This window comes from Vulpes lagopus, chromosome 5 (assembly GCF_018345385.1).
Source record: "Vulpes lagopus strain Blue_001 chromosome 5, ASM1834538v1, whole genome shotgun sequence".
Taxonomy (NCBI): domain Eukaryota; kingdom Metazoa; phylum Chordata; class Mammalia; order Carnivora; family Canidae; genus Vulpes; species Vulpes lagopus.
Genome location: NC_054828.1, coordinates 102,904,142 through 102,928,499, shown reverse-complemented (window position 1 = coordinate 102,928,499; position 24,358 = coordinate 102,904,142). Strand labels below are relative to the sequence as shown.

At 36.2% G+C, this 24,358-nt stretch overlaps 1 protein-coding gene across 5 annotated transcripts in view; it reads right to left on the bottom strand.

The window, feature by feature from the left end:
• Nucleotides 1–671: 671 nt before the first annotated feature.
• SOS1 (SOS Ras/Rac guanine nucleotide exchange factor 1) overlaps nucleotides 672–24,358 on the bottom strand; it is a 174,847-nt gene continuing 151,160 nt past the window's right edge. For 3 of the 5 annotated variants that reach the window (XM_041757107.1, XM_041757103.1, XM_041757102.1), the window contains exons 16-23: nucleotides 19,173–19,335; nucleotides 18,566–18,683; nucleotides 13,089–13,261; nucleotides 12,777–12,893; nucleotides 11,218–11,482; nucleotides 5,792–5,836; nucleotides 3,957–4,075; nucleotides 672–3,084 (exon numbers count right to left, since the gene is read on the bottom strand). In XM_041757107.1, coding sequence (XP_041613041.1) covers nucleotides 2,593–3,084; nucleotides 3,957–4,075; nucleotides 5,792–5,836; nucleotides 11,218–11,482; nucleotides 12,777–12,893; nucleotides 13,089–13,261; nucleotides 18,566–18,683; nucleotides 19,173–19,335 — 1,492 coding nt within the window. In that variant the 3' untranslated portion in view covers nucleotides 672–2,592. The remainder of the gene's footprint in view (nucleotides 3,085–3,956; nucleotides 4,076–5,791; nucleotides 5,837–11,217; nucleotides 11,483–12,776; nucleotides 12,894–13,088; nucleotides 13,262–18,565; nucleotides 18,684–19,172; nucleotides 19,336–24,358) is intronic. The other 2 variants (XM_041757106.1, XM_041757104.1) reach the window with 1 other exon arrangement.

Sequence of the window (24,358 nt, the reverse complement as noted above, 5' to 3'; positions counted from 1 at the left end):
TTTCTAATCCGTTACCACTGCAGAAAATATTTTTACCCAAATGTCAACTTTAGAATAAAAATATCCTCTATCCACAATGCTGATGCACAGTGAAGTGGTCTCCTAGAACCACTGGGGGTAGAAGAATGGTTCCCTTCGGGAGAATTATGACTAGAAACCAAATCTGAGCTTTTCCTCTATACATATCAGGAGAGTTGAAAAGCCTGGCTGAAGGCTGACGCACTGGCCAGGGAGATTGTGAATGGGCTCCCATGTGACTTCTCAGGCTCACATTTGAAATGAGGTGGGATAATCCAAGAGAAGTGATCAATAAGACATAGAAAGGGAAATCGTAGGGAAAATGATGCTGGTCTAATAAAAAGTCATGAGGGATTCTGGAATGTGCACTAGGATTAATTGTAGCAGCTCTAGTAAGTAGGCGTAGATAAACACTTGTTGAATGAATGGTCTTATGAACACTTTGTGTACACAAGTAGATTTGAAATTACTTTGGAGGAGACTTTTAAAAGGAGACATTTTACAGATAGAAAAATGGCTACCATAATAGGAATGGTACAAATATTAAACAAAAAAGATTCAACTCTAACAAATAAGAAAGGATATGATAGGATGGATTGTTTAATGATGATGCAATCAACATTCTAGTCTTAAAGGACTATATACTGTAATACTGGTGAAGTACATTTAATGCTCTAATAAAGATCACAGGAAATTATTAAAGTACTAGGTTTCCACCATGATGCAGCACTTCTAAAAATGTCTCTAATGGCATGGTTAACAGAATTGCTGAGATGCTGCTTCATTATTCTGAAGACACATGCAGACACTGATGACTCTCTACTGATGGAACACTGCACAATTCACAGACATTGTAGTAGAGATTAAAACGTTTTCTCTTCGACAAATTGCATGCATTTCAGTCACAGTATTGGTTAGACTCAGATCAGTCAGTACATATGCTTAATGAATAATCCATATTATGATACTAATGATGTAGGTAGATGTTCTATTATGAATAGAGCAAAGACCTCAAGCAAGGTAGAATGTTTAATATAACAATCTGTATACATGTTGCCTAGGAAATTAAAAAACAAAGTTCTGCTTAAAAGATACCCATTCTATTCTAACCAAATTTTTTCCTACATGCCCAACTGTAACTTTAGATCATTCTTTAAGATGAAATACATACATCCAGAACTAGAAACCATGGCGTACCGCAATACGTGCTTTTATGCTTAGTGTTTGCATGTGATGTGTGTGTGTGTGTGTGTGTGTTTCAACTGAAAGAAATAAGAATCAACCATTTTCTCCATATAATAATTTAATATATGCCAGTCAAACAAAGTATTTGTATCTTTATTCATTAAATTAAAACAGACCTGCCAGGTTTATTATATAACATTCACTATATACACATGATTTCAGCAATGCAAGGTAATTCTAGATATGCTGATTACTCAACTATCAGTAAAACATGAATGGTGTCAGTGATGCCCAGCAAGTGGTTCTTTTCACACTGGGTGACTACATTTCCAGAGTATGGTTAGAGGGACAGCTATGAGCCATGACATGGATTACCAGTAAACTTTTGTGGGAGAAGGGGGGAAAATAACAATCTAGCATAGATTAACAGTCTCCTAAATGTAAATCGTATACATGACAGTTACATTTTTAAAAAAGTTCTTCTGTCATGTTAATGACACAAAACTTATCTGGTTTGAAGGCAACACCACCATGTTTTGTTTGTGTAGGGAGGGTGGGGGAATGCTCTTAAAATTAGTATAATTACTCCTAAAAAAAGAGAGAGAGAGAAAGAGAGAAAGAAAGAAAGAAAGAAAGAGAAGAAAAAGAAAAGGAAAGAAAGAAAAAAGGAAAGAAAGAAAGAAAGGAAAGAAAGAAAAAGAAAAGAAAAGAAAGGAAAGAAAGGAAGGAAAGAAAGAAAAAGAAAAGAAAAGAAAAGAAGGAAGGAAGGAAGAAAGAAAGATAAAGTACCTCTTTGGTGAAGCCTTGGTACCCATTCACTTCACTGTAATAATCTGTAAACAGGACTGTGGCACAGTGCTGGGCCTTGACGCCAACAAGGTCAGGCAGCACAGCCACTCCTCACAGTCCTTTGAATGATTTTTAAGAAAATATTCTAAAGTAGGATGAGTAAAAGCAAAGGAAAACAAAGGAGATATGAAGATCCCTGTTTAAGATTTCTTTTTAAAAAGTGCATATTTTGAATTACAAAAACTGTCATCATGTGGGCCTGCTGGACACTAGACTGTGTTTTCCATCCCTTTAATGATAAAGATCACTTCACAAAAAGAGGACTCCTGCCTATCGGCTAGAAACAGTCCCTTCACTTGATTTTCAGGTGAAATCAGTTGTCCAATTCCTCTAGATCAGTCTTTCCATATTCTGAACGAATACCATTTTCATGTTCTAATTACGTCTAGGTTCAAGTTCATTGTCTCATACTGCATCCCGAAGGAGAGGCGTTAGTGTTTGGAGTTGTCATTTTAACTCCTCAGTGCTGGCACATTCAGTGCCCTCTATTGCCAGCCATGGAGCTGGGGCTAGGAAACGTCCATCCCAGAACAGAGAAACTCAGGAAGAATGGGCATTCTCCAACAGGGGTGGTCCATCTCTGTGCACAGATGGGTGTGTGTGCTCCCTTTTATAAGTTTTCGGAGGGAGTTTAGGGATATGTTGGGAAGTGCTTTGTCGTGGAGGAACAGGCGGCCCAGTGACTGAAGGAAGGTCCGCTTCTTGTGTCAATGGTGGTGATGGCAGATGCCTTCTCGTGCCATGGGGAGAAGGTGTTTGAGGAGGAGGTGGTGTAAAAGGGGAAGGGCTGTTTGGGAAGAAGGCATTGCCATGATCACTTTTTTTGCCCAGAGGGGGAGGCTGGAGATGTAGTGGTGAGCTGGAGAAAACATCAGGTGTCCTCACAGGTTCTCGTGGTGGTAATAAGGGAGGGCTCTCAGGAGGGTCTGATATAGAGGTCCGGTCTGATATTGAATATCGCGGTGAATAGGCTTTAGATGTGGGCTGCCTAGGAGGAATTGCTGGGGGGCTGTCCAAATGCTTAGACATAATCTGACACAAATGAGAAAAAGAATAAAACACAAACTTATTAGTAATTGATGTAGTACCACAAACATATTATGAATTAAGTTGGGGTTTTCAAAAACACAACTGGTAGAGCCCTGGGTATGGTTCAGGGGGTTTTGCCATATGTTTTAAATGAAGGTTTAATACCAATTTGTTAAGATTTTTTTTTTCTAAGTTTTTATTTTTCTCAACATTTTGTCGCTTGCTACTGCTTACCTATCAGTCTAATATAAAATCATTTACAATTTAACATAAGTTAATCTTATAATTTAAAACTTACTACATTAACATTTTTTGATGTTCTGCAAAGAGTGTCTTGACTTGTTCAGGTGCTCTGTTCTCTGGACACTTGAGAACCCCTGAATCAAGTTAAGAGTTGGCAAAGAAAGAAGCTTAAACAACTGGGAAAAAAAAGGCTATTATAAGCTGTTAAAGTCTCTTCCAACGCAGAATCATCAGGCAAATCCCATTTAAAAGCATGTCAGATCTGTTAAGGGCTCAGATAGGTAATGTTTAAGATTCACTTTAAATGTGCTTTCATATAAAGCTTCACACCTCTTTGCTTCTTTCTCTTTCTCTGCATAGTCTCTGCTTGAGACTACATTACTCTTTATAGATTAAGCTTGTTTTTTTCCTTGACAGTACCCATAATTTAGATTTATAAGGGTTCTTAAAACATACCAAAAAACTATGTTCAGAAGAAAATAAATAAACATAACTCCAGGGTAAATTGTATTTAGTTCTCGTCTACACTCTATTAAGCTTAGCTACCCTGAAGTTTCAGCCTAACCTGGTGGGAACATGATTCTACTGTAACCATAATGACTCCAGTGTCCAGGTGACAGGACTCTACTTACCTTAGACGGCGAAGATTCGGCGGGGGCAGATTCCGGCCTTCTTCGTGGAGGAACAGGAGGGGGGACAGGTACTTCATCAGTGCCCTTGGTTAAACTTATAGATGATACTGAAGCAGATCCTGTAGGGTGTTACATTTTTTAAAAAGTTGACAGGTATTCTATTTCATCTCTTAATCCTGTAAAGGCTTAGCTGGAAACTGCTTATATTTATTAAAAGAAATGTACAGAATTATCAAAAGCAGTTCAATAAACCAGTACATAATAGGATTTCCTTTACTAAAGCAAATTGCTCTAAAAGCATGCAGAATTTCCTAGCAGAATTTTCAGAAAAAACAAACAAAACTGCCTAAGATATTCTGTTATTTTGCTTCTTGAACAAAATAACATTCCCACTGTTAATTTTTTACTGGAATTTTTTATTTCAATATGATTCTCAGAATCTGGGAGAAACAGCAAACTACTAAAAACTTTTGGAATGGTAATTTTATTAGGTTTTTTGTTATGGGCTCACTTTCTTTCTCTGACTTTATTAGTATAGAATTTCCTTGTCTTTACTGGATAGTCCTTGGGATGAGTTTTTGATCTTAACTGCTCTCCTGAGCAGTTTTCTCAAAGGGTGCCAGGGAGAGAATCTCATGTCTGGAGGAAGGGTCTCCTCACTTTGTCTAGGTATGGGCTGGCTCTCCTTGGTGAGTGAGCAAAATCAGGTTAATCATACTCTAATCCAAAAATTTTAATTGTGATAGAGCTATTTAAGATGACTGAGGCAGCCCTGATAAAAACAGAAATTACACTAGAATCTAGTGAACCTGATTTAAGAGTGAGTTGATGAACTGGCATAAAAAAGCTTCTTATTAGAACTTATCCTATAAACATTTATGATGACACGGGCGTAACATAGGCATAAAGTAATTACATTTTGAGAGACAACATTTATGTAAGTTGTTAGTTTATGCAAAGTATAAAAAAGAGATGAAAATACATAAATGATCAGAATTATACTTGGGAGGTTCTTGTTTTCCTTTAAGTACCACTAGCTTTTATTTTGTCGATTAAAAGTTATAACAATATAGAACTTAGAAGAGTGCTTTGTGTACTGATATTATTCAAGTGAGCAACATTTTGGTCACCTACCTTTCTTCTTAGGAGACTATGTAGGAAGTTAATTTAGCTTACAACTAATGTTTTCCATTGTATACATTTTGAAATCATTTGTATGAAGGGCAGCATAACCCACTAATCTATTAGCTTAAAACTTATGGAATCATTTGATGAATTGTTAGTTGACTTTAAAAATAAAAAAGCAAATATTTACAGTATAACTTTATTTTGCTTAACAGTGATGAATATTTAGGCCACATAAATTAAGTTACAATTATAAGATAGTTCTTCTAAAGTCAAGTAGTAGTAGTAATTTGCCTACAGTCTGTGCTGTTGCCAGGCTAAGTGTATTTTGTGATTTAGACACTGCACATAGCTGCCAGCATTCCCATCTGCGCATGCATGCTCTTGCTTTTTTTTTTTAAGTTGAGCATTAAAATATATTTAGAATTCTATAGTTGGAAAAGAGAAATGGTTAAATGTGGAAGTCACCCATATAATAATGTTCTTTTCAAAAGAGAAAATAGGTTTTACAAAAAGCATGAAAAGTATATAAGTTGAAGCAAATCATTTAGGATCAAAAGATAGCACGAGTGAAGCCCTCGCTTCTATGATATTGCAAGCAATGTACCAATGCCGCCAGACCCAAGAAGAGTTTTAGCAGGGAAGGTTACACTTGGTTTAACTTTTAAAGCCAAAGCAAGAATTATGAGTCTTAAACCAAATATACTAACTTGGGCCATGGGGCAGTGAAACTTGGATAAAGACGGTATCGCTGCCTGTGAAAGGAAACAAGAAAGAGTAGATTTTTTTCTTTCATTGATAAATTCAACTCATCTGTAAAAATGCATTGCTGATAAAAATATAATTTTTGTTATTCTAGTTGTAAAGAATGGTACAGCAGTCTTTAGTAAAAGCTCACTACTTCTTACTTTTGAGAAAAATAAATAATTATGTTGAGCTAATATATTGGGAATTCTGAAGATTCCTTTTAGATTCTACTTGATGTCATAATATTTAAATGAAAAGCATTCATGAGAAAACTAAAATATCTTCTATTAGTGGAAGACTTTTAAAAAATGTATAAACCCAATTCAAGCAAAGAATTCAGCTGGACATTATAGAAACAGGTCATTTACTAGAGATTTTTTGAAAACTCAAATGTGTGAAGTTAAGTAATAAATAATGAATTTATGTTATATAACTTGAAAAATAAAGGGGAATTTCTTACTAATATTATATACTTTTGAAAATGTTCTTGGAGCATATATTCTTATTACAAAATAATTATAGCTTTGGATATTGTAAAACAAGCTTGAAAGGGATATAGCCTTTTCCTTCTGTATTCTTGAACACTTCATATATATTTGGCGCTTAGACACATTTTATACAGGAAACTCACAAATTTAGGATGTTTAATTTCAACAGTATTAATTCTTCTAGGAAAAAAAAAAATGAAAACCATAAAAGCCAAAGCCCCAAGAGCATTAAAGTAGAAAAACTGAGACAAGAGGCTGTGATCTGTACTGGCTCTAAATCTACATAGTTGTTTATGTGACATTGCCTCCTATTACCAACATATTAAAGCGATAATATCCAAGAGACTAGAATAATTCCTTTAACACTAATCTCAGCTGATTTTTTTTAAAAGTTCAGGTTCCTCTCTCCCTCTCTTTGTACAACAATCACTCAAATAATTTGGACCATTGTTTTTTCTAGCTGCTTTGGTCAGAACAAGGATAATTTTATGTTTCAGGTTCAGTTGGCAAGACTATTAATGTGATTGCTATTTATACCCATATAGCCCCAATTTCCAACAATCTATCCCATTAATTTCCTTTCCTTATGGACTGATAATTTATTTAGAGGCCATGGTTGTTACCAAGGGTAGCAATCCATTAATTCTAGTAAGTTATCTCTCAGAAGATAAAAATTAATTTTTGTATTTTGATATTAAATGAAGCTGTTGTTCTTTCTGTCAGTGATTCACTCCACTATTTATTAGGCACCTATGATGGGACAGGGGTAAAGGAGTATTTACCTCTAGTGTTTCCCTACTCATGTTTTTTCCACTTTTCTTAGAAAAGAAATAAATATGCCTCCTGGAGATAAGCCTCAAGAACATGGTAGTACACTTAGTACAATATGAGAATAAAATAAAAACAAAGCTTCTGATAGCTACAAACTGCAGGCTTTTACAAAGAATAATTATACCTATGTGTACCCACTGTACATACACAGACTTGACTTGGATCATATTTATATATATGGATGGTGCAGGCTTATGTGTGTGGTAAAGTAAGGGCACTTTTCTGATTTGTCATTTTATTTTTTAAGATTTTATTTATTTATTCATGAGAGACACAGAGGCAGAGACACAGGCAGAGGGAGAAGCAGGCTCCCTGTAGGGAGATGTGGGACTCGATCCCAGGACCCCAGGATTATTTTGGCTTCCCTGAGCCAAAGGCAGACACTCAACCACTGAGCCACCCAGATGCCCCTGATTTGTCATTTTAAATGAATTTCTTGGTCTTACTGTCTGTAAAATGCTAAAAAAAACCTCTTAGAATTATTCGTGCCCTAATCAAGAAATATATACTAGACATTCTATACTAGCTAGGAACCGAACAAATTCATGGATAATGACTTAATAGTGAAACCCAATTAATTAAAAAAAGGTAGTATTAATTTGTTAAGTACAAATCCCAGACAAAAGATCAGTGGTTCTCAATCTTGGCTACACATTATAATCCCCCTGGAAAGCTTTTATTTATTTTTTTTTTTAAAAGATTTTTATTTTTTATCTATTTATTCATGAGAGGGGGGTGCAGAGACCTACAACAATCTTCTATGAAGAAAAGCCTTGCATTCCAGCTTGAAATGCTTGGAATACATCTTTTCTGGTCAAAGTTTCTTCTCCTGAGTCCTAGAGCTGAAATTCATCAGCAGTAGACAGACGGGTGGGACCTCTGGCTGCCTTCTATGATCAGGCAATCTTCAAACAGGAAGGCACCTAGAACACTTTCCTCCTCCTCTCCACCTTGGGGTGGCAGCAGAAACAAAGCAGCAAGCTGGGTGACCTCTCCCTTGGTTATGGAGACTGTCATGACCACCTCAAAGGTGGAGCTGGCCAGGCCAAGATGTGGAGCAGGGCTTTGAGTGGGAGTATAGGAAGCTGACTAGGTGGGTGGCCAGTTTCCTTACCTCTCTGTCCTCACCACAAAGCTTTCCGTGACCACTCTTGCCCCTTCTGTGATCATCTTTGTGTAAACTTCCACAGCACTGTGTCTTCACCACTCATTTAGCATTTTGCTGAGCCCTTAGGTATCTTCTTTGGTAAAGCTTGCAATCTTACTGAGATTGAAAAATAAATATAGTACAAAGAGAATCATAGCATTTAACAATGGTTAAAGCATTTAACTATGATTTGCTTTGTACTATGATTATTTTTCCTTTCTCAGTAAGATTATGAGCTTTACCAGAAGAGATGTGATGTGTAAGTGCTTGGGAAAGAGTGAGACATGCAACAAATACTGGCCGATTAATTAGCTATGGTTTTATTTATTTATTTATTTTTTTAGCTATGGTTTTAAAATAAACTATTTTGAAAGACAAAACTAGAAGCAAAAAAGCACTACTATAACTGATCAAAAATTCTAGTCAAGCTTTGGCTTTTGAAAAACTTAGGCAATGATACTTTTGCTGCCATGTATCAAGTGGAATATGTTCAGATGAGCTAAGAAGGTAGGCACAGCAGCTCTTTCCTGACAGGCCCTGAGGACGTAGGAATTCTCTCTGTGGTGGAAACATTTTTGGCAAGCTGGGAGCTCCAGTGACCCCCACAGTACTAGTGGGTCTGTTCAGCAGAATTGGGGTCATGAGCACATGAGAACCTTCACTACACAGAGGCCCACAGGTAAGTTTTAAGTAAGGGACTGAGCACACAGATGATTTTATATTATGCTGGCTTCTCTAATTTCAAAATAGTTATTTTCAGTTTTTACTCAGAGGAAAGAGAATCGTAAAAGGAGTTTTATCACAAAGAAAGCCAAATTGAGCAAACCCTCTACGCTCAGCTTACAAAGCCTAACTCCTGGACCAGTGGTTCCTCCACCTGTCCAGCTGCTGAATACTGTTCCACTGCTGCGTAGGACAGAGCACTGCATTCCAAAATGATTCCTTCTTCCCTCTATGACTTAACTGCTTTAAAGATCTAGCACCAGTAGGGAATGTTAATGTGCTTATCTCCTGTTTTTCCCTCCTCTTCCATTTTTAGCTACTTTTTAAACTAAGAGAAGCAGAATTTGCAACTGATAGCTTTCATGTGATTTCAATCATTTATTTATGTGGGAATCTTCATAATATAGACCACACCTATCTGCTCTAAGAAAAAAAAAACCCTGCAAAGAATTAAATAGGTCAGAATAAATCATGATTTGGGGTTGGGTATATAATTAAAAGTGCTGGTTTTATTACTTAATTTTAGAGGGTTTATGAATTGGGGAATATAAGTGGGATTTTTTTCTTTTTTTACCTGATGTTTATTTGAACTTACAAAGATATCTGATAGCTTTAGTACATTTATAACGGGACTCCAAAATCCCCAGTAGCCAAACGAAGCCAAGATATAGTAATTCTCAAAACAAACACACCTTAGGTGGTAAAAAGAGATACTACTGGGCAACTACAAATGTATGTACAACACATGAATAAATAGATAGGATTCTGGGCCAAATGTCAAAATAATACACCTCTGAAGAATAATTTTAAGTCAATTTTTATTTAAAAAGTTAGGTTCTCTGAGTTGGAAGAAACCTCAAAAATCTAGCTGGATTTCCAGAAGGCACAGAAAATGTCTTATATCTAAAAATCAGAGAAGCTCACTAGCAGACTGAGATCCTCAACCAGATTCCTAACTCCTAGGTCACCTGGCTCCTTGACCTCCTCCCCCATAATAACGACATGCTGTCTTCTCAGGACTGGATTCTGTTCTGTCTGATACTAGGAATTGGTCTGTACATTGATCTGAGATAGCCAATGGGAAGAGCATGTGGAAGAGTTTGTGAGAGGGGTAAAGGTGATGGGATTCAAGTTTTAATTCTGAACAAATGGAAAGAGTTCATGCATTCTTAGAGCTTTAAAGCTCCACATGGAATTAGAAATTCTAATTTCTAATTAGAAAATTAGAGGAAGCAAGGTGACCTACATATAAAAGGTAGCCTCTTCAAAGGGCTAGAGCTGAGCTCTACTGTTTGGAAGCCACTAGGCACATGTGGATTAAGCATGTGAATGTGGCTAGTCTGAGTTGAGGTGTGCTCTAAGTGTAAAATGCATACTGGATTTTGACAATTTAGAACAAAAAGAGAATGTAAAATAGCTCAATAAATTTTTATCTTGAATTCATGTTGCAATGATAATATTTTACACACACTGAGTTAAATAAAATATATTAAAATCAATTTCACCTAATTCTTTTTGCTTTTGTAAGTGTGGCTATAGAACATTTAACGTACCTACGTGGCTCACATTATATTTCTATTAGACAGCACTGATCTAGAAATCAGAAAGGAATGAGCAGTAGTATGCAGTCTGTGAGATCTGTACAGCTGGGCTTGAAAGCACAGGCAGTGTATTAGCGGGTGCTATACAGCATCTGCCAGATGGTGTAGACTGAGAAAGGGTTAAATAGGAGATTAAATTTGATACTTGCTGCAAAAATTGAAACCTATAGAGTTTGGTGAAAAGGGAATGATGTACTGAGTGGTATTCAAATATAATAATTTTGGAGGCAGCATTTAAAGCAGTGGATTGACAATCCTTGCAGATTTTAGGAGTTATCTTTGTTTCCTCTAGATACAAGGAAGGCGTTTTGAATTCACCAATTGAAAACAAATGCTCAAATCAAGTTTAAATTACCAATTTTATCACTAGGCCTTCTGATAAAGTATAACAAATTTAAAGAGGGCTATTCTAACATGTTTTAAAAAAATTGTAAGTTGCTGGAGTTTAGAATTTGCTTTATATTTTTATAATAATATATTTTGAAATGGTATTTGTCTACAAATTTACAAAAAATAAAAAAGTTATATATATATTTTTTTACCTCTAGCACGTATCATACTAACAATTACTTTAAAGCACTTAAAATTTTAGCACCTACTTGAGTGAAAAGGGCTCGAATGGTCGGAATCAAAAACGCTGCAAACATCTGTGGTACTAGAAGCACCAGAAGCAGGAGGAGGTGTTAACGGTGTTCTTGGAGAATTTGGTGCAGATGCTGTACTTTCTGTTTCACTTTCAGGGATTCTACTATAACTAATTTTCCTTGGCTCCTGCTGCAGAGGTGTAGGATGTCTCATGGTACCTGGTCTTGGGTTTGATGGACGAACACCAGGAGATTTTAGGGGATAGCTATATTTTTTTGGCTGTAGACGTATCAAAAGAAACACATTATTTACAATACCATAACAGAAAGGAAGGTTTTTTTTTGTATGCCTGGTAAAACTCAACTAATATCTTTGAAAACCATAAGTCACTACTAAACAAATGATTAAAATCAAAGTGTCCAAGTTATATTAACATCCCGTTTCCATAAAGCCTTGGCTACCTAAAATAGTAGGCAATGGATTTCTTTAAATAGCGGAGTCTTAGTCCTAAAAATACTACAGTATTTGTTATCTTGATATTTTTGAATGGGAATCTTTCTCAGATATGCTGTAGATTTCCCTGGCTTTTTAAACAGACCTTGTTGAACTAATTTAACCTTGCTGGAAAAGCCAGGATCATGATTATGAACTATAATACCTTATGATGCTATAATACTGTGATGTTGGAATTGTTTGAGCTATTTACAAATGCATTAAATTGCTTCAGTTTTCATCTGTGTGTGTATGCTAGTTTTATGAAATTTTCTTACAGAGTGCCATTAGCCAAGCTCTTTGAAGCAAGACTATATAGCTACTTCTAATTTGCTGTTTTTAATGAATCTTTTAAAAAAAGGTTTTAGGCCTTAAGAAATTTTCTTGCGAGGTAATTGCATAAGCTTTAGTTCACAGATACTTTGAAATTTACCTTGGTTACTAAGGAAGCCACTTTTTTTTTTTTTTTTTTTAAGGAAGCCACTTTTATTTACTTCTTGATTTTTTATTTTTTTAAGAAGGAACAAGACAGATTATATTCAGACCAGTGAGGTGATGACACTACATAAAACTAGCCAGGCATTGACAAGTAATAAAAAACAATGGAAATTTTACTTTCCCCCCAAAAGTATCTTTAACCAAACTTGTTATTTTTATGGCTAATGATTCGTGGTTAAAAGTTTTCATAAGTTGTTACTTTAGAAAAGTCATAAATGAATATGTTTAAGCATTCATTAAGTGAATTAGCATAACTTAATCAAATTTCCTGCCTTTAAGAATACATGTCAAATAACATTTCTTTTTACAAAAACAACTTACATATTTGCCCAATTTCTTCATCTATCAGGATTTATTCATATTAATAGTAATGCTCACTTATTTCCAACCAAATGGGATATTCCTGAGCATACTTATTAAGCATTTATTCATTACTTTTATCCATCACAGGTATACTTCATCCCTGAATGACCTCATGGAAACTAATCTGTATAACACATATGGTAGTGATGATATAACCAGATATAGATAACTGCAAAAAAATCTATAAATATGAAAGAAATATAAACATGTGAATGCTTACAAATCTTGGCAGAGGCTTAGGGTTTCGTGGTTCTATCTCTAGGGATTTGTTGAAAAGATAATCTGTAAATTCTTTTTCCATGCTATTTCCCATTGGATTCAAATTTTCAAAAAACCTCTAAAATAAATGCAAGAAATAATTATTAATATTAAATATTTTAAATGCATTTGAAATTCATGAAAACATTTAACATGAAAATTTGAGTTATTTTTAATTTTATTTTCCTTTATCACCTGTATGAAATAAACCAGCTTTCATCAGCTGGTTTATAAACTTTATTAGAAAGACATATCCTCAAAGAATTCAACTTACTTTGATATCTGATTCTACTCGTAAACAATAAGGCTGATTTTGGTACTGCTGGATCTCTCCTGTTATTTCTGCTACTTTCCTCCTTTTGCTAAAGTTTATAAGCTCTTTTCCATGCCTTTTTAGGACCTCAGGGTTGCCTTCTTCTGTTTTCAAGATATTAGTTAGGTAAATTCCTGGAAGATATAATTAAATTATTTCAAGGATAAGAAAGGAACCAGTTTGTTCTTTTTCTTTGTCAGTAATTGTCAGCATATCACACTACCATCTCAATCACCATAACCAAAGATTTAAGGCACAGATTTCCATTCTATGAAAAACTAGCTAAATATCAAGAGAAATATTTTTATAAATGTCAAATTCTTCTGTGACACTTAAGTTTTATAAATACGCAGAAAAAGGGAAACCAAGTTTAACAAATTTTAAGAGCTCTATCAGGAGGATAACCAATTTTCCATACCTCCAAAACCATGTGGTATTTGACACAAGTCCCTGTTTTGTTAAAGGAACTTTGAGCATAACCCACCACGTAACAACACATATTTCTGGCCAAAGGGGAAAACATTAAATTCAAAGGATCATATTTTCTGCTTATTCAAAGCTCGTTTGGCTTTTGTAATTCAGAGGTAATACTGTTTGGATAGGCCTACTTGTGGGAATGTAGAAGGACCTGCAAACCTATCAAACACAGTGTTGGATATAATTTATGTCTGTTCTGGTCTTCAGTACTTCTAGGATGAGTGGCAGTCTCATAATTGAGTTCCTGTTTCCCCATCACTGTAGGTTGTGCACTGGAGGAGGAGAAGGAACCCAATCCAGGCACCTGCACATTCTTTATATGGCCCTCTGGGGCGGGGAGCACCTTAATTCCTTTCTGTTCTAGCATAAATGTTCTGGAGCCAACTCTGCAGCTTTCTGCTTGTGTGGTCTTGTGCAAGTTGCTTAGCTTCTCTGTGCCTTGGTTTTTTCATCTGTAAAATGAGGACAGCAGAGTTGCTTTGAGAAATAAAGGAGTAACTTTACATATAGACTTAGAATAGGGCCTGACAACAGCAAATACTTAATTAGCGATGGTTGTGATTGTTGATGCTGATTTGCCAGTCTTGCCTTATTCTTTTAAGCTTCTGCCTCTCCCCCTAAAGTACTGACTGTGACATTGGGGAAAGAAAAGAGTGTGTATGAATATCTGAGTTCATTCACCCAGCATACAAGTACTGAGTCTCTGCTGCATGACCAGCACTGCATTAGGTGCTGCAGTACAAAGATGAACAAGACACACAGTCCCTGATCTCAAGGAGTTCAGAGCTTTGAATGTGGGCTACAGTACAGTTTGGTAAGTACTATATCAGTAGTAATGCATAAGATGCTATGAGAGCACAGAGGTGTGCCTGTCTGCCTTGGGCTGGTGGGAATAGAAAAAGCATCACAGATGAAGTGATGTTGACAATAAATCTCAAAAAATGAAGCAAAGTTTAATGAGTAAGAGAGGGGCATCCTAAGCAAAGCAGCAGTGTGTACGAAGGCACTGGTTTGTGACGAAGCTTGGAAGGCATAGTCGGAGACAGCATGCTGTGCGTATGGCTAGACCAGAGGGGTTTGGTGTGTGGGTGGAGGAAGAGTGGAGGAAGAGTGGACGACAGATATAGGCAAGGGATTACTAGTTCTAATCCCCCATCACTGCAGGTTGTGCACCACGGAAGGAGCAGAATGGACAAAATAACAGGCACTTTTGTTCTAATCATAGTGTAGTGGTTCTAAAGGCTTTTGTAGCAGAGGCACACTTTCAAATACCTGAATATTTGGCCACACTCCTGAAAAGATTAAATGACTCAAACTCAGTGAAAAAGTCAGCAATAATGCAAAATGATAGATACCAATGCCTGTTTGGTTCTAAAAAGTATCTGGTTTTTAAGTGTATTAGTTGGCTGTTTCTTAGCACCTAGGCTACTCTTGATTATACATTCATATTCATAAGACAGATTTACCATGTGTTCTAATATGCACAGGCTTTTTATTTTCTACATCTGCCTGTTACTTGGCTCTTTTACTTGCAGCCAGTTATATCCTCCACTACACTACGTTGCATGATGTACATAGCTCAATGTTCAGTCTGACAAACATATTCATATGGTAAACATATTTAAGGGGCAGCTGGAATCAACCTTCTACATTGGTCCCACATTGATGGCCCAAGAGTTTGTGGGTAGCAGCACCTGGATTGGAATCATGAGGAGCCTTTTTTTAAAGACCTTAATTTTTATTCATAGGAGATTATTGGCATCTTTGTTTGCATTCTAGAAGGTTTACTCTGGCTGTACTACGAAACCAGATGGGTTAGGAGTTAAGATTAGAAGCAGGATGAGCAATTAGCAGGGTAAATGTAGTCCTGGTGAGCTAATGAGGGCTATCTTAGGGTCTCCAGTGATAGAGTGAAGTGCATACATATTTAAGGGGTAGACTCTACAACAACTGAGTAACTGGTCTGGGCAGAGGGAGCAGGGTAGAAAGGAAGACTCTCAGATTGTGCCTGACTGAACGGGTGGGGGTATAATGACTGCCACTGGGAACACAGAGGATAATAAGCTATGGGACGTTGTATGTGTTCAGCATATACTTGAACAAAGTTGTGTAAATGCTTACACGTAGCATTTTGGGAGAGTTCTGGATAGAATCTGGAAATTATGTTATGACATATTAATGGCTAGTTAAAAGAAGAGCAAATGATTAAAGATGTATCCAAATTTTGTTGATCACACACTACCATCAGTAAAAAAGTGTTTAAGCACAGATTCTCTCTCTCTTAAAAAAAATACACATATATACATATATATATGTATATATGTATATGTATGTTTCTGAGTAAAAAATGTAGTACAAATGGATATATAGACCTGAATATCATCTACTGGTAAAGGTTAATTTTTTTCAATAGATCATTTTACATACCCTGCTCTGGTGATGGCTGTCTGGGGAGAAGGAAAGCAGAGCATTATGACATAAATAATGAAGAGGGGTAAGGTTTACATTGTTGCTGATGCCTTTCCCAATCTTTGGAGGAAAAACTGGCTGCTCAGGGTTCTAGGTTCCTATGTAGCACTTTCCACATACTTCAATATATACATTTCTGTGATGCAGTATTACATTTACTACATGGTACTGTAATTTATTTTTCTGCTCTTTCAAGAGAGCTTATTGAGAATAAGACTATGTTTTATTTGTCTAATATAGACGATACAGAATTAGGAAGCAGCAATAACATCTGGTTCTACCCTCTGGTCAGAACCATGAAAGGCTGTGTGGCTAACCCCAGGAACTGGGGAACAGCAAAGATCATCTTAGAGCAGCAGAACTGACCTTGAAACAATGAAGCTCAATAACCAGAGAGATAAGCAGAGGTAGGTAGGAAAGCTGGCAGGTGACTTGTCTGTACCTATCAAACTAGCTACACTTTTGTGTTCACTCACCAAATCACATGGCCAACATTAAAACAATGAAATCATACTCTAAATACAGGTCTGAAACTTTTTTTTTCACTTAACAATGCATTATGAAGATCAGTTATGTTAGCTCATATGTCTGATGGAGAATAGTTTAGAGAGTGCAGTCTGTGTGACTAACTGCTCACCAATCAGGGTGATAGGGTAGCAGGGGCCAAACAAACAGCTGGGTGAATAGGCCCTGAAGTTTTGGTTCACCTCTGTGAGGTGTAGGAGGTGTAGAAGCTGTAGGATATCACAAGTAGTACAACCATAAGCTCAGGGAGCACAGGCAGGTACTGTGTATTTTTTACTTTTTCTATGCACCTGGCATAGTCCCTGATACTTCATAGGTACTCAAGAATTTGTTGACAGATGGAATGAAAGGAATATCAGGCCTACCCAGGTTCTTCCAAGGCTCCCTTGTATGAACTAGTCACCACACTTGAAATACACAGATTTTAATGCATCTGCTTCTTGATTCTTTTTCTAAACTGTTTTAAAATTGTTTTTAACTCCTTATCAAAATTGTCTTTACATTCTTTCCTCTAGGAACTGTGGAAGGTCTGTGCATCTTCTGTAGTGCCCAGATAGGTATAACATTTCTAACTTACAACATCTTATGTAAGATACATTTCATTTTGAAAATTAAATCTGATGAATCTGTACTTTTTTTAAAAAAGATTTTATTGATTTATTTGAAAGAGGAGGAGAGAGAGAGAGAGGGAGTGAGAGAGAGAGAGAGAGTGTGCATGTGTGCACATGACCTGGGGGAGGGGCAGAGGGAGAAGCAGACTCCCCACTGAGCAGGGAGGCCAGACATGGCTCAATCCCAGGGCCCTGAGATCAAGACCTGAGTGAAAGGCAGATGCTTAACTGATTGAGCCAGCCAGGTACCCTTGAATCTGTACTTTTATAATTAAAAAGAAAATGTTTTGCCAGAAAGAGAAAATAAATTAACCAATAGTTTTACCAAGAGTGTAGGGGGCAAAAAGTTCTCAGGAAAAAAAAAATTATAATGATAAAAAGTAATACATGATATAAAAAACAAAAGAAGAGAGTAATTACATTTCAGTTTAATAAAGAAAAAAAAATTACATTTCAGTTTTATCTTTTTGAAGTAAAAAGCAAAGTAAAAATAGAAATGGGAAAGATATATTGCAAATAGGAACAATTTAGATAGATATAACTGACTACTGGTATTTTTAAAATAATAAGACAAGGGCAGCCCGGGGGGCTCAGTGGTTTAGCGCTGCCTTCAGCCCAGGGCCTGATCTTGGGGACCCGGGATGGAGTCCCACGTTGGGCTCCCTGCATGGAGCCTGCTTCTCCCTCTGCCTGTGTCTCTGCCTCTTTCTCTCTCTCTGTGTCTCTCATGAATGGATAAATAAAATCTTTAAAAAATATATAAAATAAAATAATAAGACAATTGTGTAGCAGAAAACAGAAATAGAAAAAAATTAAGGTAGGAATAAAAATGTTACTAAAGAACTGTATCCTATAAAAGATTCCAGGCCTAGATACACTTTTTCTGTTGGCCTGTTTCAAAGTTTAAATGCTAAATCATTTCATGATACTCCAGAATAGAGTAAGATAGAAAGCTACTGAACTCTTGTTACAAAGTAAATATAATAACAACAAAAGCTGACAGATACAACACAAAGAAAAATCACAGACCAATCTCATTCATGTAGATGGATATAAAAATCCTAAATAGAATTCATTTGTACACTTAAAAGATCAATTTACTGTGAATAAATAAGGTTTAATACTAGTAAATAGGAAAGTTCAGTATTAGTAAACCTATAATTTTAATTTGCTAAGCAAGAACATTTTTCCCTTTTCAAAAGTCCTAATAGAGTAAAATTCTATGGTGATTCACATGCTAATTATTTATTAAATAAGTATTTTCTGCTGGCATATGACACATATGTACATTCAGTCATTTAATGAAATAAATGTCTTGTTATATCCAGAAACAATAAAAATTCAAGAAATGCTCACCAAAGAAAGGCACACATGGTGGATTAATAGACCTGAGTTTTGCCAAATATTTCTTATAGTGATCTTCACTTAATTCATGAGCTTCTTCTAAAATTTTCTTTTGGCGACTTGGTATTTGCTACAAAAAAAAGAAATTTTGGGAGCATGAGTTTATAAAAGGAATCACAGGTTTGTCCCAAAATGCTGGGCTAAAAATAAAGCCAAATACAACAGTATCAGTTTGATTCTAAGAATGATAATAATTGTTTCAAACACACTATCTTTGTGGATCCTAGAACAAACTTAAGAGGTGTGTGTGTGTGTGTGTGAGAGAGAGAGAGAGAAATCTAATTTATCTTGCAATTCCTTACACAATTACGAGAGCACTTAATTGTACATTACATATAAATTAAATCCTGAAAGGTTTTTCTTCTTCAAACCTAGCCTAGGACCTGTGAATGCATTTTAATGAGAATGCCTAATTTAAAAAGCGCAACCAACTCAATACAAAACTTAGACAATTACATCTTTTAAACTTATTGAAAAGACAGACGAGGCACTTAAAAATTAAAGACTATGATTGTTAAAATCCTGATTCTTCATTTAAGAAATACCTACACAAACCTACCTCAAATGTGTGGTCTAGTCTGTAAACAGGTGATGAGTTCATAGCACTGACAACCTCAAGAACACCATTGAAGTTGTTCAGCTCTTGAAAGACTTGTAGAATCTCAATTATTCGACTCACCACAGCTACTCTTTCTTCTAAGTTTTCAGTTTCTACAATACATCTGGGAATCAAAGACAAAAAATGAATTAAATTTGTAGTTTTCCCAACAAAGCTATAACTTAAGGAATTTAGTAAATAAAATAATGTAGAGTGGGGCGGATGGTTATAGAGTAACTATAGAGAATCTATATTCAGAGTGACAGGTGAACAGCAGAAGACCGGATAAGGCAGTGCCTTCAGTTGGGCATGGCGCTCTTTAGTTTTTCACACTGACACAGCCAAATAGTCCAGCTTTTTCCTATTCTATTAGGATTAATTGATGAGCTTAACATCTTGTTGAATGTATGCTGGTCTTTGGGATGTGGGTATTCTAGGGGAATTTATTCTGGAACTCAAGAATTCCGTGTCTCCTATTCATCTAACTCCAAGATTGCAGTGATTAATGTTTCTTTCTTTGGTATACAGAAATAATTAGCTACATTTCTAGGAGCAGCTCTTTAGAAAAGCACTGAAATGTTAAAAAGTCAATGAAAGTATTTTACCATAATTAAGAATAAAATTTCTTAAATTACTAAGGAAGAAAAAAGTCAAAAGCACTTTATATTTAAAAATCAAGAATCTTTGGAAGGTACATAAATTCCAGGGCATAGTTAAAAGGAAGCATACTATGCTCAAAAAGAAAACTCCTCAGTAAACACTTACTAATATTTGAGAGAATTTTTTAATTTACTAATCACCAGGAAAGAAAAAGGCATTTTAAACTTGGTTTTTAATAATGTAATATTAAACAACGTATAATCTAAGAAAAAACCCAGAATATATAAATGGAAAAATAAATATAAATAAAGATTAAAAAATTTTTTTAAAAATATAAAGGTGAAAGTTACATTATTTGCCAATGAGAGTAAATGGTCACTAAGAAAAAAACTATTGTAAAACTATCAAAATAAATTCGCCTTGCTATCAAATTAAACATAACATGTTTACATGTTTAAAGCATTAGCTAGATATCTACAAATATGTCATATACTGGCTAACTAGTTAGCTGGACATTTAAAAAAGTACAAGTATATATACAGCTTTTATTTAACTATTTCAGTTGATATTACCTAGGTACACAGACTAAGATCACCTGTGGAGTTTTTGTAAAAACCAGGTAAGTCTGGGGTGATTTATCCATAGGTGACTCCAATTCTAATGTACATCCATGGCTGAGAACCACCATAGCAAATGAACAAGAATCTCTCACATTGAAAAAGCCAAAATTGGGACCCTTGTTTACTGTTGGTGGGGGGAATGCAAACTGGTATAGCTACTATGGAAAATAGTACGGAGGTTCCTCAAAAATTAAAAATAGAACTACCATATGATCATCCATCAGTTCCACTTTTGGTTATTTATTCAAAAGTATTGAAGTCAGGGTCTCAGCGATATTAGCACTCTATGTTTGTTGCAGTGTTTGTTCACAATAGCCATGATGTAGAAATAATTCAAATGCCCATCTATGGTTGAACAGATAAAGAAAATGTGGTATATACACATGATGGAATATTATTCAGCCTTAAAAAGAAGAAAATCCTGCAATATGTGACCATATTGATGAACCCTGAAGATGCTATTCTAATAAATAAGCCAATCACAGGAAGACAAACACTGCATGATTCTACACATATGAAGCATCTAAAATAAGTCAAAATTATAAAAGCATAAAGGGTGATTGCCAGGAGCTAGGGGAAGGGATTAATAGGGAGTTGTCAACCAGCATGTATAAAATTTCAGTTACACAAGATGAATTCTAGAAATCCACTGTACATTATGCCTCAAAATTAAAAATACTGTATTACACATTTAAAAAAACTGTTAAGAGGGTACGTCTCATGTTAGGTGTTCTTACAACAATTTAAAAAAAATAAGAAAAAGGAAAAAGTGCAGGAAATGGCCTTTCAGTCCTCTATTAAAAAATAGGATAGAAATGAAAATGGTCTGTCTTATTGGTTATGTTTCCTCTTTATAGACATACATTTTAATCATTATGATGGAAAAGGTCTTCTGCATGTTTAAGTACAGTTATTTAACTTGATAATGAAGCAATCAGGAAGCAACATTTAGATGGCAAATTATAAAGTTTTACTTTTTTAAAAAAAATTTATTTGACAGAAAAAAAAAGAGGAAGAGAACAATGGGAGAGGGGGAGAGGGAGAGAGAGAAGAATCTCAAGCAGACTCCCTGTTGAGCACAGAGCCCAATGTGGGGCTCGATCTTACAACCCTGAGATCATGACCTGAGACAAAAATCTAGAGTTGGACACAAACAACTGAGCCACCGAGGTGCCCCTAAAGTCTTACTTTCTAGAGGCTAAGAAATAATAACATAAAATAAGTAACTTGGAATGCTAATTTCTCTTTAGAAATTGCTTTCAAGCCTTTATCCACATTTTAGCTAAAGTTTCAGTCATATTAGTCAATTAATCATTTTGTATTTACTCAGAAAAAAATGGCCAGTATATAAAATGCTACTCTGTGGCCCCAACTATAAAATTGCATTGAGATTCTGGATTGCTGATGTGGCAGTGTAAGCAGCTCTGCTTTCCCACTCCTCATTGAAACTGGTGAAAATTATACATATAAGTAAAAATATGAATATAATATAAATCGACTCCCCCTTCCTCAACATTTAAAGTCTCTGGAAATAGCCCTAAGAGCAAATGGCAAATGAAGAAACATCTATTTAGGAAAATCTTGCCTCTCTTACTGAATTTTTGTAGAGTTTATGGCATTGGAACCAAGCCTCCTCCCTCCTTCCTCCCAAAGAACCTCTGGTGGTGGGGAAGAGTCTACTCCAGTCAGCTGCAGCCAAGAATGCAGGTCTCCCTGTCCACCTAGCTCCCAGATTGAGGGCTTTCTTCTCTGGAGGAACAGGACTTTAGCATTAATCATGCAGTCCCCAGCTGCCTGGTCACTGAGGCTAAATCCTTGCTGAGTGCAGCTGAGAAGTGGGGACTCCCTTCTTCTACCTAACTCCTACACGGAACATAGGTTCTCACTTGAACCCATGAAATACTGAGAATGCTGAGAAGACAGACTCTCCCTGGTTCCTGAGGCAGTGATTCCATGCCAGGAGGATCTCACATACCACCCCCAACTATACATTTGGCTCCTAGAGCAGGAATGTTTCAGAGAAGCTTGCCATCATCCTGAGATCAGGAGGGCAGGCTCAAAGAGTTCCTACTTACTCTTGTCATTTGCAACCAACTGTGAGGAAGTTTATCTTGAGAACAATGAAGGAAGGTTGTGGTGAAGGCGATAGGAAGATTCATGGATCTAACTGCCTACAATGTCAGCTGACTAGTTTGCAGGAGAGAACCAGGGAAAAAGAGCTAAAAAGCAGTCTTCCTGGGGTCAGAACAAATATCAGAGACCTAAGAAACTACTCCTTAAGAGCAGTCACAATTTGGATTAGTTTGCAGATTAATTTATACCACTAGGGAAATGGTTTTGTGGGTTTTTTTAAAAAGATTTTATTAATTTATTTGGGATAGAGTCCAAGAGCGCATGAGCAGAAGGGAGGGACAGAGGGAGAAGGGGAAGCAGACTCCCCATTGAGCAGGGAGCCCACCAGGGGCTTGATCCCAGGACCCCAAGATCATGACCTGAGCCGAAGGCTGACCCATGTGCCTGGGAAGTTGTTGAAACAGTAGAGTAATCAGTTACCAATTAGTGGAGTTTAACAACTGAGTGTGGCCAAGAAATCCCTACCTTACTGCCACCTTCTTAGGATGACGATGGACATACCCAAATCTATACCTCTCAGAAGAGGAATTTCTCAGCTTCAAGTCTCAGTATGGAGGGAGCAGGGGGGATAGGCTTCACTACAATAAATCTAGTTAGTTATTCACTAAATAAGCAATAACAATAACAAGCTCTGGGGGTCAGGGGAAGGAACTACCCGTAAGTTGCTTTAATGTATTATCTAAAATGTCAAGTTTCCAACAAAAAACGAGGCATGCAAAGCAACAAGAAAGTACAGCAGTCCCCACTCATCTGCAGTTTTATTTTCCCCGTCTCAGTTACCCATAGCCAACCACATCCTACAGATGATCCTCCTTTTGAAGATTCATCAGGTCATTAGTATCCTAAGGCTATGTCACATTACGTGAGCATTCACACCACTTAATCTCATCACATAGGCATTTTATCACCTCACATCATCACGAGAAGGGTGACTGCAGTACAGGAAGATATTCTGAGAGAGAGACCACGTTCACATACTTTTATTGTAGTATACTGTTATAACTGTTCTATGTTATTAGTCGTTGTTAATCTTTTACTGTGCTTAATTTATAAATTAAACTTTATCATAGGTATGTATGTATAGGAACAAGACATAGTATATATAGGGTTCAGTACTATCCATGCTTTCAAGCATCCATTGGGGGCCTTGGAATGTACTCTCCATGGATAAGGGGGAATTACTGGATGACCCATTCATGAGGTAAAAAGCAGGGAATAGTAATTGCCTGTGAGAAGGACCAGATGTCAGATTTAATAGAAAATGATTTCAAAGTAGCCATTACAAATATGTTCACAGAACTAATGGAAAGAAAGCGGGATTTAAAAAGTACAGGAAGATAGGATGACAGAGTGCAGCACAGAGTATCATAAAAGACACAGCAGTAATAAAAAGAACCAAATGGAAACTCTGAAATTAAAAAATACAGTAGTTAAAAAACCTACTAAAGAGGCTCAAAAGTACATTTGAACTGGCAGAAGAAATAATTAACTTGAAGATAGAGCTATCGTTCAAAAACGAAGGCAAAATAAAGACTTTCCCAGATAAACAAAAGCTGAGAGAATCTGTTGCTAGCAAACCCAGCAGAGGAAGACTACTAAAGGAAGTTCTTCAGGGTGAAAGCAAGGAACCCCAGATGGTAACACGAATCCACAAAAACAGAGTGCTAGTGATAGTAGTTGTGATTACATAAGATGACACAAATGCATATTTTTTTCTCATTGCTTCTGTGAACTGATTTAAAAAGCAAACTGTATAAAATAATATGTATGTAATGTATCGTTGGACTTAAAAGG